The following is a 19,371-nucleotide window of genomic DNA, read 5'->3' as shown; positions in this document are numbered from 1 at the left end:
CGGAGAGTTTCTCCTGTATTTGTCCCGAACCAATGCGCCGATACAGCGAGTGTTCTCCATCGTGATTATTATTTTGGACAAGTGAAAAGTCTCATTTCTCAATCGAAACTTTAAGATCTGTCTTAATTTCAAGAATAAACTTTGATTACACTTGTGTGAACTTTTATAAAATGTTATGTACCAAGAAAGACCTGTTAAAGACAATTCATGACTCAGATATATGTGAAATGGTGTATGTGTGTGTGTGTGTGAGTGGGGGAGGGGCGAGTGGGACTGTTCTGATTGTGGGCAATATTTAGAACACTGAATTATACTCCATCATTATGTAAAGCGGACATGGTTCAATGCTACACTGATCACCAAAGATAAAAACAAATTTTTTTCTCTTTATATAAAGGCTGTTTATGAGTACAGGCAACTCCTTTAAGCATTTCTAAATAAATATAATCTCATCTCGGTTTTTTCTTTTTATATTTCTAAAGAAGACATTGACTTAATCTCATAAAGCAGATTTTCTTTATGTTTACACAATTCCAATAGGTACAGTTTTCTTTCTATATTAAAATTACGGTAAGCATTACTATTTATAATTGTACAATTGTATTTTTGCGGTTTGTTTTTCTATATCTTTTCTTAATGTTAACTTTAAGAGAATAAATAGTTATTTAAAATTTTAAAAAATGGTAGAGTGTTGGCTTAGTATTCGGGAGGTAGAAGGTTCGATCCCAGCTGCCAGCCACCCAAGTTTTTCCTCTCCCACTAGGCAAATATCGGAATGGTACCGTCAAATTAGGCTCTACCCGAAAGTTTAATTGAACATATTTTATTTTCTTTAGGTGTGCATGACTCAGGCCAGGACAGGTCAAGTGGAAAGGACATTAAAGATTAATTAATTTTTTTTTTTTGTGCGAGGAGGAGAGGAAGATAATCTAAGAAAGAGACATGAATTATATGCAGCATTATAATCATGAAGAACCAAGGAATAATTTTTTATAATTATAACAGTTACATTATAATTATAACAGATTTATAATTATAAAGTAACGATCTAACCATTTTACTTCTTCCCTGCGCTCCCTCTACTATGTGTCGTTATAAATGGCAGTTATCAAGGATAATGATTATTAAAAAAAATAATAATAATAATAAAAACGAAAGATAAAAAGGGAAGAGTCCCACAATAACTTTATGACGATTGTGCCCCAAAATACTCCCAGATAATTAAAAAATATAAAGAAATTTGTAAAGGCCAACAAATAGCGACCAATACAGACTTGTTTACTTATGGATTGAAACAAGATAGGTTTACAAAATTTGCATTTTGGGCTCACCAAGCTATTTTCAAAAGTCTTGATTTCATGCTGTAAAACACGATAGCTTTGTGTATTACGCAGTTATTCAGAATACTCTACAAGTCTGCAATATTGTATCTAAAGTTGCGAGATGTCCATGAAACGCATATGAAATAGAGATGCAAGGGTTCGGAAAGAACAGGGCTTTTTTGAAAAAAAAAACTCGGTTTTTTCCGCTTCGTTTTTTGCTTGGGAAATTTTGGGCTTTATTCAAAATTCTGCTTTAAATTGATATAGCAGACTTCGTTTCGCTTCTCTATAACACAAAAAGTCATTTAATTAGTGGCTGATGCTAATAATAATATAAAACCTCGAAAATAAACAATGAATTTCGAAAAGATATTTCAAACAATTTTTCTTCAACATATTTACATTATGAATTCCACAGGATTAACCAATGTATATAATAAGAATTTTTTAACTTCCTATATACAAAAGTAAGCAGAGTTGGCAAGAACCATGGTTGTTTTTGAAAATGCCAAAAACCCGTTTTTTGGAGATGTTTAAACCAGGCTTTTTTGGTTTAAACCAGGTTTTTTTTATTTAGATTTTTTGCTTTATGTATTTATATTACATATTCACAGAAATAAGTGTGTTTCACCTTGGTGTTATTATGCAACAGCGGGGTTATGCCGGAAGAACTCCCATAAGCTTAAAGAAGTCCGGTCACTAAATTTCTTAAATTGAGAAGCTCCCGCCCTAGCCATCGGGAAAATCCCGTCATTACTTGAAAGTAAGAAAATAACGGGAAAATCCTGATATTGCTTTGCATGTAAAATTTAAAGGTCAAGGTATCATAATCAGTACGCTAAAACTCAGGTATTAAATTACAAATTTAGATATCATTAAAAGTCCAATCCAAGCTAATGTTGGAAGCTACGTAGGCAATCGATAAACTTTGCCAATTTCTATCAATATATTTAAGCAATCTTGGCTTCTTTATAAAACAACAGGCATTTAGGCATGCAAAAATATACAATTTGGTTTTGTTTCATATGTTTAGGCTTAACATCCTTACGAAATACCGAGGTTATCAAGGATAAGACTTTCGCTTAAACTGACATCCGAATCGCTACTTGGTTTACGCATGAAAGACGGGTTGTGGTTCGACCGAGAATTGAACATGGGACACCTTGTTTAAAAGGTGAAAGGGAAATAAAACTACTGCAGGTGGTTTGATATCTGGAAACGTCACCATGAAGTTCACACGATTCGCATTTTTCGTTCTTTTTATTTTTTTGGTTTAAACCAATTAAAAAAAAAAAAAAAGTTGGTGTAAACCAGCCAACCCTAAAAGTAAACATTTCTTTTTAAAAAATACACAAATAACAAGCAAAATTGAATGTAGTCTTTTTACTTCAAAATATTCCATACCCTCTTTTTGAAACAATATAAAATTAAAATTAAACATAAGAGAAATACTTAGATTTATATGATACACTTAAAGGCTGCACATCTCGAGCTTTTGGTTCTGTATATTCTTGAAATTCTACAGTTAAGTTTTATATAACCACCATCACGGTTTACCCAATCCTCAAGTTTTCTGAATTTTTAACAAGAGGGATTCAACATATCAAGAGGGATTCAACATTCAAGCCGGCTTTTTTGAATCGATGGTTTTTTTCACATAAAAAGCCGGCTTTTTTGGGAAAAAAACGAGAATTTTGGAAATTTTGGCTTTTTTCATTTTCATGATTTTTCTATCTAAATAGCTTTCTTATAGTATATTCTATACTTAGATAAGAATTCCATGACGTAAATGCCATATTTCGCTCTAAAATTCACCATCAAGATGGATGGAGCACATGTTTTACGAATTAAAGCTAACATGAAGAATGTAACATGAAGAATTTGAGGGCAATTTTAGAGGCTATTTAACTTTATTTTAACTTTTGAGTTATCGATATTTTTTCTTCTCGATATCATTTCAGTTTGTCGTCTGATTCATTTCTAAGAGCTTAGTACTCTAGCTTCTAACGCAGAAGTTAAACTTACGTTTTTCTATATATACGTCAAAGCGTACGTTTTTCAATATATCCGTCTAACCGTACTTCCACATTTCTGTTATACTGTACCTGTGCAACGATTTAGCAATAATTTTCCGGATACAACCTTGAATACTAATTTATACAAATAATCAGTAGCGGATTTAGAAACGTACTTTGGGACGGGTTTCTCTGATTGTTTCATTTTCTAAAATCTCCTAATTTTATTTGGGAGGAACTTGAAGTTTATGAGTACAGGCATAACTAATACTGTATTTCGTTTCGTTTATATATTTAGCGATAATCTTCCGGATACAACCTTGAAGATCATTTTATACTGAGAATCAGTGGCGGATTTAGAAAAGTATTTTGGGAGGGTTTTTTTTCTTACTAATGTTTAGTTTTTCTAAACATTCGTAATTTTTATTTGATGGCAGCTTAAAGTTTATGAGTAAAGGCATAACTAATAGATATTTCGTTTGTTTTAGACATTCCGTAATTTTGGGGAACAGGATTCAGTCCGAAAGACCACCACCCCTCCTAACCCTCGCAAAACCGTCACTGCTGGTAAATAGTAATAATAACGATTTAAAAACAATAAGAAATGAAGTCAGCCAACTCACAGTACGCGCACTATTTCTACTTCATAGATGGAATGAAGAAAAGTTTTGTCAGAATGGTCGAATGCTGAGTTGAATTCCGGACTTCTCGATAGAAGCGCAAAAGCTCCAGTCAATCATGTTTGTTGTGCAGTTGTATTTATCTTAACTTAAATATATTCCGTAGTCCTTTTTTTTGTGTGTGTTGGTGGGGTGAGGAGAGTTCCATAATGATATGAAGGGTGTGAGCCAAGAACATGGTAACTAACAAATTTTCAATTGCTGAGTTACGCAGCATTAGATAGGCAGCAACGCATACCGCTTCGTTTAATCCCTCATGTATAGACTTATGTGAAAAATCAGGTTTCCGACTTTCAAAATGGATTGTGGAGCAGAAAATTTCTAATTTCTTAAAATAGTAAAATTATGGGTTACCATGTTCTTATCTCACACCCTTCATGTTCAATCCCTCTTGTTAAAAATACAGAAAACTTGAGGACTGAATAAACCGTGATGGTGCTTATATAAAACTGTAGAATTTCAAGAATATACTAAACCAAAAGCTCTAGGTGTGCAGCCTTTAAGTGTATCATATAAATCTAAGTATTTTTCTTGTTTTATTTTAATTTTATTTTGTTCCAAAAAGAGGGTATGGAATATTTTGAAGTAAAAATACTACATAGAATTTTGCTACTTATTTGAGTATTTTTTTAAAAGAAGTATTTACTTTTAGGGTTGCCTGGTTTACACCAGCTGTTTTTCTTCTTTTTTTTTTAAATAAACAACTGGTTTAAACCGAAAAAAAAATAAAAGGTACGAAAAATGCGAATCGTGTGAACTTCATGGTGACGTTTCCATACATCAAACCATCTGCATTAGTTTTATTTCCTTTTCACCTTTTAATCAAGGTGTCCCATGTTCTATTCTCTGTCGAACCACAACCCTTCTTTCATGCGTAAACAAAGTAGCGGTTCGGATGTCACTTTAAGCGAAAGTCTTCTCCTTGATAACCTCGGCATTACGTAAGGATGTTAAGCCTGAACATACGAAACGAAACTAAACTGTATATTTCTGCATGCCTGAATGCCTGTTGTTTTATAAAGAAGCCAAGGTTGCTTAAATATACTGATATAAATTGACAAAATTTATCGATTGCCTACGTAGCTTCCAACATTAGCTTGGATTGTACTTTCAATGACATGTACGCACTAAATTTGTAATTTAATACCTCAGTTTTAGCGTACTGATTATGATACGTTGACCTTTAAATTTTACATGCAAAGCAATAACAGGATTTTTTCCGTTATTGTTTTACATTTAGAGTAATGACGGGATTTTCCCGATGGCTAGGGCCGGAGTTTCTCAATTTAAGAAATTTACTGACCGGACAAGGACTGATAACTTGGCACGACCTCAGCAAAAGAAAATGGACATGAGATTTGGAACATGGAATATTAGGAGTCTTTATAGGGTAGGCGCGTTAAAACCCGTAACGAGTGTGTTAGAGAAATATAGGATGGACCTAGTAGGAGTTCAGGAAGTTAGGTGGGAAGGAAATGGATCTGAGAATTCCGGAAATTTTACGTTCTTTTACGGGGAAGGAAATAAAAACCACCAGTTAGGAACAGGGTTTTTCGTTCATAAACGTATATTACCAGCAATTAAACGGGTTGAATTTGTTACTGACAGACTTTCTTTTATTACTCTTAAGGGACGGTGGTGTGATATTATTGTTTTAAATGTACATGCCCCAACTGAAGATAAGGATGACGATATAAAAGACAGTTTTTACGAAGAAGTGGAACGGATATTTGACCAACTCCCGCTATACCATATGAAAATTCTATTCGGGGATTTCAATGCGAAGGTAGGACGAGAGGATATTTTCAAACCGATTATAGGGAACGAAAGTCTGCATAAGGAAAGTAATGACAACGGTGTTAGACTCGTGAACTCTGCAACATCCAGAAACCTAATCGTGAAGAGTACAAAATTCCCACATCGCGACGTTCATAAATACACTTGGACATCACCAGACGGGAAGACTCATAATCAAATTGATCACGTTTTAGTACATAGAAGAAGGCAATCTAGCATAATTGATGTCCGGTCGTTTAGAGGGGCTGATTGTGACACTGATCACTACCTGGTAGCAGCGATAATACGAGAGAGATTATCGTTGAATAAAGGTAATATTCATTGTTCGAAAACGGAGAGATTCAATTTAAAGAAATTAGAAGAGAGCCAGGTAAGAGAGAAATACCAGATTGAAGTTTCGAATAGATTCTCGGTTTTAGAAGATTCGGAGTGCACTAGTGTTGAGGATACCTGGATCGAAATTAGAGATAGCATTAAAATTTCAGCAGAAGAAAAATTGGGACACGCGGAAATACGTAGGAACAAACCATGGTTCGACCAGGAATGCATAAAAGTAGCAGAGAAGAGAAAACAGGCAAAATTACGCTGGCTACAAAATCCGAATGAAATGACTACACAAAATTTCGCAGATATCAGGCGGGAAACTTCCAAAACTTTTAGAACAAAGAAACGCGATTTTCTGAAAGCTAAAATTAAGGAACTTGAAGATAATAGTAAAAATAAAAACATCCGGGACATGTATAAGGGGATCAGCGAATTTAAGAAAGGCTATCAACCTCGTGCTTATATATTAAAGAAATCTGACGGTACAGTTCTCACTGATACGGATAGCATCTTAAATAGATGGAAAGATTTCTTTGACGATTTGCTTAACACGCAACCAAAAACTAGTGCGCGTGGAGAAAAGGCGATACACACCGCAGAACCGTATATTCCAGAACCCAACCGAATAGAAGTAGAAACCGCTATAAAGAAATTAAAGAAACACAAATCTCCGGGTGTAGATGAAATTCCGGCTGAGTTAATTTTAGCTGGAGGCGAAAAATTGTGGAACAAGATACACAAACTCATTCTCCTTATCTGGAACAAGCAAAAATTGCCACAAGAGGGGAAAGAATCAATCATTGTTCCAATTCACAAGAAAGGCGACAAAACTGACTGTAATAATTATCGACGCATTTCTCTTCTGTCAACATCCTATAAAATCCTTTCAAATATTCTATTAGCAAGACTGACCCCATACGCAGATGAAATTATTGGAGATTATCAGTGCGGATTTAGACGAAATCGATCAACTATCGACCAAATATTTACCATTCGCCAAATGCTCGAAAAAAAGTGGGAATACAATACCCCAGTACATCAACTATTTATTGACTTTAGAAAGGCGTACGACTCGGTTAGGAGAGAAACGTTATACAACGTTCTTACAGAACTTGGAAAACCGAGAAAGCTAATTAGATTAATTAAGATATGTTTAAATGAATCCCAAAGTAAAATCCGGGTAGGAAAATTTTTGTCCACGAGCTTTCATGTCGAAAATGGCCTGAAACAAGGAGATGCGTTGTCTCCATTATTATTTAACTTCGTTCTGGAATACGCTATAAGGAAAATCAAAGATAACAACCATGGTCTAGAATTGAACGGAATTCACCAAGTTATAGCATATGCTGATGATGTACATTTAATAGGGGATGATAGGAGAACAATAGAAAGAAAGGCAGAGATCTTATTAAATGCTTGCAGGGACATGGGTTTAGAAGTAAATGCAGAGAAAACTAAATACATGGAAGTGCGTCGGGACCGGAATACAGCAAATTATGGATGCGTTAAAATATTAAATAATACTTTTGATAAAGTGGATAATTTCAAATATCTAGGATCAATATTAACAGAGGAAAATCATATTCACGGAGAAATTAAATGTCGACTAAAAGCAGGGAATTCGTGTTACTATTCGGTTCAAAATCTCTTGTCGTCGCGAATTCTGTCGAGGAATTTGAAGCTTAAAATATATAAAACGATAATCATGCCTGTTGTTCTGTATGGCTGCGAAACATGGTCGCTTACTCTGAGGGAAGAACATAGACTGAAAGTATTTGAGAACAAGATCCTGAGACGAATATTCGGACCCAAGAGGAACGGGAATGGGGAATGGCGGAAACTTCATAACGAGGAACTACATAATTTATATGGTTTACCCAACATTGTTAGGGTCGTCAAGTCTAGGAGGCTTAGGTGGGCGGGTTATGTAGCTAGAATGGAAGAAAGTAGAAACGCTTTCAAAGTCTTGACTGGAAGACCAATCGGAAAACGACCATTAGGAAGACCTAGACGCAGATGGGAGGACAATATTAAGATGGATCTCGCCGAGATTGGAATAAAAAGTAGAAACTGCATGCAGTTAGCTAAGGATAGAAGTCAGTGGAGAGCTTTTGTGAACGCGGCATTGAACCTCCGGGTTCCATAGGCCATAGAGTTAGTTAGTTTTTTTTACTGACCGGACTTCTTTAAGCTTATGTGACTTCTTCCAGCATAACCCCGTTGTTGCATAATAACACCAAGGCGAAACACACTTATTTCTGTCAATATGTAATATAAATACATAAAGCAAAATATCTAAACCCAAAAAAACCTGGTTTAAACCAAAAAAGCCTAGTTTAAACTCCCCCCAAAAAACGGGTTTTTGGCATTTTCAAAAACAACCCTTTCTCTTGCCAACCCTGCTTACTTTTGTATGTAGTAGGTTAAAAAAAATCTTATTATATACATTGGTTAATCCTTTGGAATTCATAATGTAAATATGTTGAGAAGTAAAACTGTTTGAAATATATTTTCGAAATTCATGGTTTATTTTCGAGGTTTTATATTATTATCGGCATCAACCACTAATTAAATGACTTTTTGTGTTCTAGAGAAGCAAAACAAAATCTGGTTTATCAATTTAAAGCAGAATTTTCAAAAAAGCCCAAAATTTCCCAAGCAAAAAAGCGAAGCAGAAAAAACCGAGTTTTTTTTCCCAAAAAAGCCGGTTTTTTTCCGAGCCCTTGCATCTCTATTACGGAACTCCCCCTTCCCCCCAAAAAAGGACTACAGAATATATTTAAGTTAAGCTAAATACAACTGCACAACAAACATGACTGGTGATTAGCTTTTGTGCTTCTATCGGGAAGTTCGGGATTCAACCAGCATTCGAACATTCTGACAAAGCTTTTCTTCATTCCATCTGTGAGTGTAGAAATAGTGCGTGTACTGTTAGTTGGCCGACTTCCTTTCTTATTGTTTTTAAATCGTTATTATTACTAATTACCAGCAGTGACGGTTTTGGAAGGTTAGGGGGACGGTCTTTCGGACTGAAGCCTGTTCCCCAAAGTTACGGAATGTCTGCAACAAACGAAATATCTATTAGTTATGCCTTTACTCATAAACTTTAAGCTCCCGTCAAATAAAAATTACGAATGTTTAGAGAAACTAAACATTAGTAAGAAAAACCCTTCCCAAAATACTTTTCTAAATCCGCCACTGATTCTCAGTATAAAATGATCTTTAAGGTTGTATCCGGAAGATTATTGCTAAACATATAAACGAAATGAAATATTAGTTATGCCTGTACTGGTGCCCACCTCCTTATGTCCATGACGCACTCCCAATTGTCTATCCGTAGGTGTTCATCCATGAAAAAATCTTCTTTTCGATTAATTTTTACACCCCCTCAAACATATTTATATTGATTTTTAACCCCCACCAAATACTTCAATGACGCAGTCTGCGTCATATCCCCCCTTTTTGGGCACCCCTGCTCATAAACTTCAAGCACCTCCTAAATAAAATTAGGACTTTTTAGAAAACGAAACAATCAGAAAAAACAATCCTAAAGTACTTTTCTAAATCTGCTACTGATTATTTGTATAAATTGGTATTCAAGGTTGTGTCCGGAAAATTATTGCTAAATCACTTCACACCTACAGTATAACAGAAATGTGGAAGTACGGTTTCACGGTTGAAAAACGTACGCTTTGACGGATAAATAGAAAAACGGGCAAGTTTAACTTTTGCTCTAGAAGCTAGAGTACTAAGCTCTTAGAAATGAAACACGGATGAAAACCTAAAATGATCTAGAGAAGAAAAAAGATGTCGATAATTGAAAAGTTAAAATAAAGTTAAATAGCCTCTAAAAATTGCCCTCAAATACTACATTCTTCATGTTAGCTTTAATTCGTAAAACATGTGCTCCATCCATCTTGATGGTGAATTTCAGAGCGAAATATCGCATTTGGGTCATGGAATTCTTATCTAACTATAGAATATACTATAAGAAAGCTACTTAGATAGAAAAATCATGAAAATGAAAAAAGCCAAAATTTCCAAAATTCTCGTTTTTTCCCAAAAAAGCCGGCTTTTTATGTGAAAAAAACAATCGATTCAAAAAAGCCTGCTTCTTTCCATCTCTAATATGAAACCATTACAAATTCAGCAAAATAATATAATAAGAATTTGTTTAAATAAAACTAAAGAAAACAAATTGGAAAACCTATATAGAGAAGTTCCAGTTTTAACCTTTGAAAAATTATATATAAAAACTATTCTTTTATACGCAGAAACACATGGAAACCAATGGAATAAAATAACATATTGATATGGAAAGAGAAAAATAATTCCAAAAATTTTGAAACAGTAAAAATAAACAAACCAATATCACAAAACCTAACTTATTTTTTGCTCCAAAATTTTGTAATAATACTACAAAAGAAACTAAAGAAGAAAAAATATGCATAAACTAAAAGAAAAAAAGAAACGAAAAAATAACTAATTGCTAAATAGAAATAAAAAGAGGTTAGCAAGCATAATGTTTAAGAAAATATTTGGATAAAATATCATTCAAAAAATTTATAGTGCCAATCACTGAGGAGTTTTAATTATTAAAATATTCGACTAAAATATCATCTAAGAAAACTTAGTGGGCTGAAGCTCACGCACAATCAAAAGCTTTTGTGAAGAACCACCTACGATAATTATAAATATGGGAAAGATTTGCATGGTAAATTGTGTACGTTTATGTGTTATATGTTAATAAAAATCGAAATCTATGGACTAGGCAAATATTTTAAAAGAATTTTTCGCAAGTTCTGGAAATCAACCTCCTGGCTTACAGGAAGTCGCTGGCCATAGATTGGCAAGACGTTAATTAATAATTGTAACAACAATAAAAAAATAAATGATTATGAGTATGTGTGTTTCTGTGTTTTGTCTTATAATTATTAAAATTGAATACCTACAGGATTATGTATAAGGAAAGTGATTCCTGTCAAGACCTAGAAACGGGCCTCCTGAAATTCCGGATGTCTATCGACCAAAGACTGACAGGTTTCTAATTTAAACAAAATTTATGCACAGACATCTATCTTCTTGTGTTATGTTAACACACTGTTAGGGAATGTTTGTATAAAAACAAAATAAATAAATAAATTAATTAATTAATTAATATTGGAATATACTTTAGATTCACAGCAAAGATACTACTTACTGATCTGAAGTAAATTAACACATTGAAATGCTGAAATATTAACACTTGTGCAATACTGATCTTGTCCAGACAAGAAAACAGGATTTTTCAAAACAAGGTCACTGCAAGTTCTCAGCAGATGATGTTAGCACTTAGAGCCATAGCCAGATTGAAGTTTACAGAACATCATTTCGAAAAACAAAAACAAAAAAACTCCTACCATGTATGTTAGTGTTAGGACTCATTGGATTGAAATTTAATGTCCCTTTCAGCAGCGGGAATTTACGAGACGTGGTCATACAACTTAAAATAGAATCCAAACTAGGGTCTCCCGTATCAAACGCTTCAACACTTTAAAGAATAAATTTACAATTTGAGTCCAAGACGACGATGATAGCGAGCAGCGAGGCAAGGTTTAAGCATGAAAAATTTAGTAAGTTTAGGCCTGAAAAATCACAATTCCTATGACAGAATGTCTACTATAATTCCAAAATAAAATTTCGTGATTTTTTAGTTACCTTTACCAAACAATAAAATTTCACATTTTCAAGACAAAATTTGGGTGGGAATTTGGCCGTATTTTCATGCATGCGATAGAAGCGTGCTTTACTTGCGATTTGGTAGCGTCTAAAGCCGACCATACATTCTTTTTTGTGATGAATTTTGACATTTTATATAACAAACTTTTACAATCCATACTTATATTTGTACAAATAAAAAAACTAATTACTCAAGAGCTAAATTTCTTGACTTTCATGACCGTTTTCTGATTTCGTGACTTTCTCATGATTTTCGTGACCGATAGACAAAATGTATGTAGAAGTCATAACAATTTTTACTCACTGCTAATTTCGCGTAATTACATATTTCTCCTGGAAACATGTGATGAGTCGCCTACAACTAATGTAGTGTTTGTCGTTTGACGCTAATAAAAAGATGGTGTAATCGCGTATTTTAATGATGATGATATAATAAGTAATTTCCAGCTTCTATCTCGTGCAATTTTATTTTATTTCTTGTCTATTGGAGATTTTGGAATAGACACAACAGGTCTTCCGAAAGTCAGCCTAATAAGCAAATACACTGCTTTCCAATTGAAATTACACTAACATTTGATAAAGAATTAGGACTATAATATATTCAAAAATTATACTTAAATTGTAATTAAAGATTTAATTAAGCACAATATAAAGAAGCTACAATTACTTGACGTATTTTAGGAACTGATCCATACAATTAGTTCATTCTTTTAATAACATCACAAAAAGTAATTATCAGTTCAAGTTCCGAAACTGTACCACCAAAACCAATTACTAAAAACCTTTCTACTGATAAATGTTTCGTTTTTCTGTAATATTAATTAAACCTTGTAACGATATAGATTGGAATGAACTTTTAAATCAACCCTCGTATTTCCTGAACTCCGATTCTTAGAAACAGGAGCGTCATTTAGGGAGGGCAGGAGGGGGCAATTGCCCCACCCCAAGAGTTTGAGGATTACATATGCTTTAGTAGATTGTCTACTAATACACTAATACCAAACGTGAGATTCTTATGTCACTGGTGCTCTTGCCCCTCCCAAGCAAAGTCTGAAATGACGCCCCTGCTTAGAAATCAAACGCAACCAGCTAACATTTGGAGGAGAACAATGCTCAGGAATTTGTCACCCAAAAGGTGCCTCACTTTTCCAGACAGTCTTGCTTCCTCCCGTCAGCCTATATTAGGTGAGGAATTTTGCTACCCTTGTGTTGAACGCCCACGCAGCAAAACTCATATGATGATGACAGATTTTACGTAATAATGTAAAATCTACCAATAATCATTAAGTTCATGATTTATTGGGATTGTCAATATCTTCAATATGGTTTTAATTAAGCTATGGATTATCCATTATACCTCATTAGTAATATAATGAAGCAAAAACTTAATGTTTTCTAGGAACTATATTTCAGTCTGCTAGTGTATTCTTGCGCTGTTAACTGGCAACTATGTGACGCATGAAAAGAGGCGCGAGAGAATCCTGCTATTCGTCATGTGAGTCGAGTGTACTAAGTTTCTGTCTCTACGAAGACCACTGAAGTACCTAAAGTTTTAGTGTTTAAATTACCAAAAAAACAATATAAGATGATTTGAGCAACATAACACTCAAATCTAACCGAACAAATCATAACATTTTCATCTATCAGTAAACGATGAAAACAACAAAACAATATAATGAAAATTAACAATTCGCAATCCCTTGCAGCCTAATGGAAGTGAAATAGGCCTACCTGTACTGAACTTTCATCGTTGTTCAAATCACCACATCTGCCGATCACGAATGTCGTGCGCGTTAACGACGTCGTCTCGCAACCGCGTTATGAAAGGGCCAGTTTAGTTTTGAGTGAAGTATTATCAATCCTTTGAAAATATTATTGTGTTGTTTTAAAGCTATATGTGATATGTGTAGTGAAAGTGAGTATTAATACAAAGTTTGCCTACAATTCTTGTTATTTTTCTTGAAAGTGAAAATAATAATAATAATAATAATAATAATGTGTATTCAATAAGTTGTGTTTTCTCCTTAGCGGTCAAAAATACCAACTTAAATGAGTATTTAATTTAACCAAGGATGTGAGCAAGGTATAGTATCGCTGAAGTAGATCAAACCAAACATTTATTTTGTATCTCATTACTCATCTGGTGTTAAACTAGCATATGGATCCTATTTTATGTATTTGTTACAGGTATTGATGATGTTGTCCACAGCCTGACTTGACAGTGATGGTGGGCACACGGCCAATGTCTAATTTATTATAACGCCCGGATCCTGTGACCGCGGGAGAGAATTTCTTTTATCTTGCCAGTATTTAAATTCGTAAATTTTTTATCTATGAAATTGAATAATGTCGTAAAGTGGTTTCCTCATTTTAAAGGCCCAAGGTTCGAATCCGTATTTTTAGACCCACTTACCATTAAATCTCGTACACTGACCTCTTAATACCATTATAACCTAATATTATGCTTCCCTACCGTACTTGTGCCAGTAACTAGTAAAACTGAAGAAACAAAATAATCATGTGTCATATACAGTATTCTAAACGTAACTGACGATTACAAAAGTGTTTAAACTATCAAGACGTCTGTGCTACAGAAGAATTCTTCTCACATGACTTCATGTGGGTTCGCATATTCCATTTCTGAGCAAATCTCTTCCCACATAAGTCACACACAAATTTACGCACTCCAGCATGAAGTTTCAAATGCGTTCGCAGATTGTTGTGACGCGCAAATTTACGACCACAAATCTCACATACAAATGGTTGTTCACCTGTGTGGGTTGTCATGTGTAGTTTAAGTGCAATACTGCTGGCAAATTGTGCACCACAAAGTTCACACTCTTCTGATTTATTGTGGCTCTTCATATGTTGCGTCAAACTTCGTTTCTTCACCAATTTACCACAAACTTTACAACAGATGAAAGTAGGATTATGAGTTTTTTTATGACGGTACAATTTCATTCTTGAAACAAACTTCTCATCACATTCAAGACAACTATACTTTACATTTTCTGCATGTGTTTCCATATGGTCCTTCAAGAAGATCCTTAGTATCTTTTTATTACACAATTCACAGTTCACACTATTCTCGTCCTTTTTATGAACAACACGAATATGTATGTTTCGTTGATTCTTATCGAAAAACAATTTGTCACAAATTTCGCATGGACAATCTTTGGAACGTGTTTTTGAGTGTATTATTAAATGATATTGCAGACGAGAAAATTCGCTGAAAAGTTTAGGACACTGTGGGCACTTATATTCCCCGACATTATGCTTCTTCAACATATGATCCCGACGATATTTAGCATACTGAAACTTCTCTCCACATATAGTACAAGTCTTGTTACATACTTTTGGGTTTTGGTCCTTAAATCTGAAAAATAATAAACACTAGTGTATAATCATATTTACTACAACAGAAAGAGAATGTATACATAAAGCTATTCTATTATTCACTAAACGTAATACCTTGTTAGGATCTTGTTTTCAACAGACCGTGCATCTACTTGTTTCGGATCAGAATTGGAAATTTAAAACAAACTTACTAGAGCTGTATAATAATCAATATTTTTTATTCGTTTTTTTACTGACACTTGCACCCTTTATTTCATTTCAAATTACTTATATTGTTTATCTTATCGCATATTGAATAGTCTAAGTGTTTCCTGGATTAACTTTGTTCTAAATAAGTTTCATAACTGACATAAAAATGTGTTAATACTATATACAACGGAAAATATAGGTAAGGTGACGTAAAGTAACCACAGAAGATGAAAAAATAAAGTTATAAATTTCAGAGTCATATAAACTACGCTGAAACGAAATCTTTAATTTAATACCTGAAGTTTAAGACCTCCAGGCTAAAAGACACGAAGGATTAATGAAAGTGAATAACTGAAATATTTTCTTTCACATTTGGAAAACATCTGAAAAGAAAAGTTTTAGAGAAGATTATGAGACTTGAACTTATAATCATAGAAAAAGTGTTGGAATTTAATGTTATACTCTAACAGCTACTCTACCAAGATGATTTGAAATTTCACTACTTGGTAAAAGTGTGTGCATATATAAATCACTAACACAAAATACCTGATGATTCTGTGGCTTGTTTCTGTTTAGATTTACATTTTTAAAATTGTGATTCGCTTCGTTTTTATTTTATAATGATTTCTTTAGAAGAATCTCTTTTCTTTTTCTACACATTTCCAAGAAGACAAATTAAATTTTGTTTCATAATAAAGAGAGTTATTTCTATTTAAGTACTTTCTAAAGAGATGTGATGAATCTTTTGTACATTACTGTAGAAGTAAGAAATGTAATGTCAGCACGCAAAACGTAAAGTTGTTCCCCTTTCATGGATACGATTTGGAGTACCTTTTTGAAGTAAGACTGTGACATTGATGGCATGTGTCATTGTTGACAAGTGCATGTGGTGCAAGCTGTTATACGAAATATAAGGCGAATATAAGCCACTCGTAGGTGATGAAAATGCATTTGGAATGTTAATTCATTATGTCAAACATTATCGAAGGAATTATCTGCATTAAAAGTTAATAGGGAATGAATGCCTCTCATTATGTTGATTAATGGCTCAATTACTTAAACGTAGCAAGGTATTCTGAAGATTTAATTGACAACAGAAATCAGTTTTATGTAGCTGCAGAAGATAGTAACTGTTAAGATGAATACGATTCCGACGAGCTGAGATTATTCGATTTTTTCTTTCTTTTCAGTGTAATTCGACGATAAGATTGAGGCTTGATCTGGCCCATATTCTATTTTGAAAACCAAAACTTTCAGAATATAGGATAGAGTGTGCTTCGAAGAACTAACTTACAGAGATTAGCCAGGATATACAACACTTCATTAAGTATTATGGATACTACCTGTGATGTGGAAGACTACGAGAAGTGTTCTTTCATATGGATCTAGTTCATTTATTAGATTGAGCTCTTTCTAACAATTATGCATAATCTATACGTTTTACGTGACATTCAAATATAATTACTATAAAGTTTGTATATCCAAATTGGAAACAAAAAGTGAAATGGAATACTTACAAAAAAATTATTTCTCACACAAAGATTAATATTTTCTATGAAATCCCTTATTCTTTATTAAGTCTTTTATCCTTTGTGACATCCTATGTACGAGTTTAGCACATTTTTCCTTCAATTCAGCATCACGATACCACAAATTGTTGATTTCCTCGATCAACTAATGTTTGGTTGTAATGTGCTTCTTCTTTAGCTTTTTCTTCGTGAAGCACCAAAGATTTTCAATTGGTTCATATCAGGACTAGTGCCCAGCCACGTTAGATACTAATTTCGTTGTTCTCGAAGAATTTTGTCACAGCTTTGGCCCGGTGGCATGGGGCTCCATCATGCATAAAGATGAATTGTACGTCACGAAACCAGACTGCAGTCTGGGAAAGCAGTTCTTCATGAAGAACTTGCAGATATTGCTCATGCTTCATTTTCCCCTCTACTATATACAGTCTTCCAGGCCCGAAGACAGAGATCACACCCCAGACCATGACTGAAGTAGGATGCTTCACGGTTTATTAAAGACATACCAACTTGAATTCCTCCCAGGTCGACGTCGCACATATTGTTAACACTCATCAGACACGAAGACACATGATTCATCACTGAAACACTATTCTCCAATCGTCAGAAGTCCAGTATTCTGGGTCTCGTGCCCATTCGAGGCGCTTCTTTGCCGTGATTGGAGTAGACTCTAATTTTTGTTTTCTTTCTTGACCGCGTGCTTTTATTCCTTCGACATAAAGAATCCTTCGAAACACTTTCAGGCCAAATGTCTGCGCCATGCTCAGCCATTTTTATGCTAAGTCTCTTAGAACTTGCACTTCTGTTTCCCATAGCGAATCTTTTTAGTTTTTGATACCTCTTAGGGATAGCTTCGGGTTTCGCCCACACTTCCCAACCCTATTTTGGCTCTTGTTCATTCCGACAGAGGTTCTACTCACAAATTTTTGTTCTATCCCAACTCTACTGGTAATGCATCGCCGTGTATATCTTCCTTCCTCCAGAAGTATTTTGTTAACTTCCACATTACGCGCACAAAGGTCCTTTGCTTTTCCCACTATGCTGCGATTACAGGACTTCACGGAATAAAAGATTGATACACGAAACACATCGCGATCATTTTAAACTAGCCCATTCGAACTGTTGAATGCTTTGAATGTCGTAACTTCTTACGACAGCACCCACAACACCGCAAACTGTAACTTGCTGATAGGAACCACAATAGCTATCTACAACTGAACCACCACTTTCAGAATTTCCTTCCCATGCGAATGCCATCTGCTGTTCAACGGTGATATCACCACTTCAACTGTATAGTAAACAAATGAAGGATCCTATATTGGTGGTTTAACCATTAAATTAAATGTTCTAGAACTCTGAAATTAGGACTCCTACATCAACTTTGCATTTTTTGAGAGTGAGTCTAATAATTTGAACACGTCTGTACTTCAATACTGGATACTCATAATCGAGATTATGGTACAAGTGAGCACTAACTAAACCATAAACGTCTCTCGGAAGGGAAAGAACAGGAAACGGATATCTGCAAATACTTGAAGTTCGATACAATATACAGGCTATAAAATGAGGACCATAGAAGTGACATAATATTCTGTTAACTAAATTAGAACATCACGAAGTAAGAGATGTAGCACTCTCATGGTTCACTAAAGTACATTCCACAAAAATAGGTGCGTGTGCGCGTATTTTACAGCTCGCTGTTGTCAAGCCTCCCTTCTTATGTATCACCTCCTTCTCACGCACCTGTTGGAGCAGTAAGCAGACGACAACACTTTAGCTAGCCACAGCTCAAAGCTCACGGTCTGCCGTAACCAAGTTTCAATATTATGTAAATCAATCTAGTGTACAGTGAAACTTCTTGCTCAAATCTTCCATAAATTAAAAAGGTATTCGTTAATTTTTATCTTCATTGAAAGTACTTTATTCAGATTCACATAGCTGATGAGATAGTTTGCGACATTAAATTATCAGTACAAATACGTTGAATAATCGAGCGCAGAAGACCGTTTGCCTTGCAATCCATTGGTCTTCAGTTGAAGCTCCGAATCTGTCATTCTAACTAATAGACAGTTCATTTTATCATAACGGAGCAACTCGAAATAAAGAATTTTAAAATATTAAAACTAACCGAATTTCTCAATCCTCAAAGTCACTTATCTCTTCTTCTCCATGGTCAAAGTGCGAGGAGCTGTCGTCACTGCTACTGGAGTCCTCATTCCAGTTGATAACAACTGGTTGAAGAATCCTATCCCTTGAACATTCACGTAAATAACCCTTCTCTTGCAGCATTTCGGCATGGGCTACGCGTTTCTCCCAATCACTTCTCACCGAATCCAAAACGTCATGGGTTATTTTCTCTGTCTTTTAATTTAAATGTATTGTTTCGTTTAGCTACTCCTCCCTTCACTTTTGCCCAGATCAGATCAACAGGGCTGTATTGACA

The 19,371-nt window shown here is 34.5% G+C and overlaps 1 protein-coding gene across 8 annotated transcripts in view; it reads right to left on the bottom strand.

The window, feature by feature from the left end:
- LOC145694669 (uncharacterized) overlaps window positions 1–19,371 on the bottom strand; it is a 508,204-nt gene that overhangs the window by 162,557 nt on the left and 326,276 nt on the right. For 2 of the 8 annotated variants that reach the window (XM_081771152.1, XM_081771148.1), the window contains exon 7: window positions 12,471–15,232. The exons of 4 other annotated variants lie outside the window; for them this stretch is intronic. In XM_081771152.1, the coding sequence (XP_081627278.1) occupies window positions 14,431–15,232 (802 nt within the window). In that variant the 3' untranslated portion in view covers window positions 12,471–14,430. Of the gene's footprint in view, window positions 1–12,470; window positions 15,233–15,721; window positions 15,786–19,371 lie in introns of those variants that run through there. 2 more of the 8 variants (XM_081771156.1, XM_081771158.1) reach the window with 2 other exon arrangements.

The sequence above is a fragment of the Thermobia domestica genome, chromosome 9, assembly GCF_964235325.1.
Source record: "Thermobia domestica chromosome 9, izTheDome1.hap1.1, whole genome shotgun sequence".
Classification (NCBI taxonomy): Eukaryota; Metazoa; Arthropoda; class Insecta; order Zygentoma; family Lepismatidae; genus Thermobia; species Thermobia domestica.
Note: the sequence above shows the minus strand (reverse complement) of the source record. Positions and strands in the feature narration are given on the sequence as shown.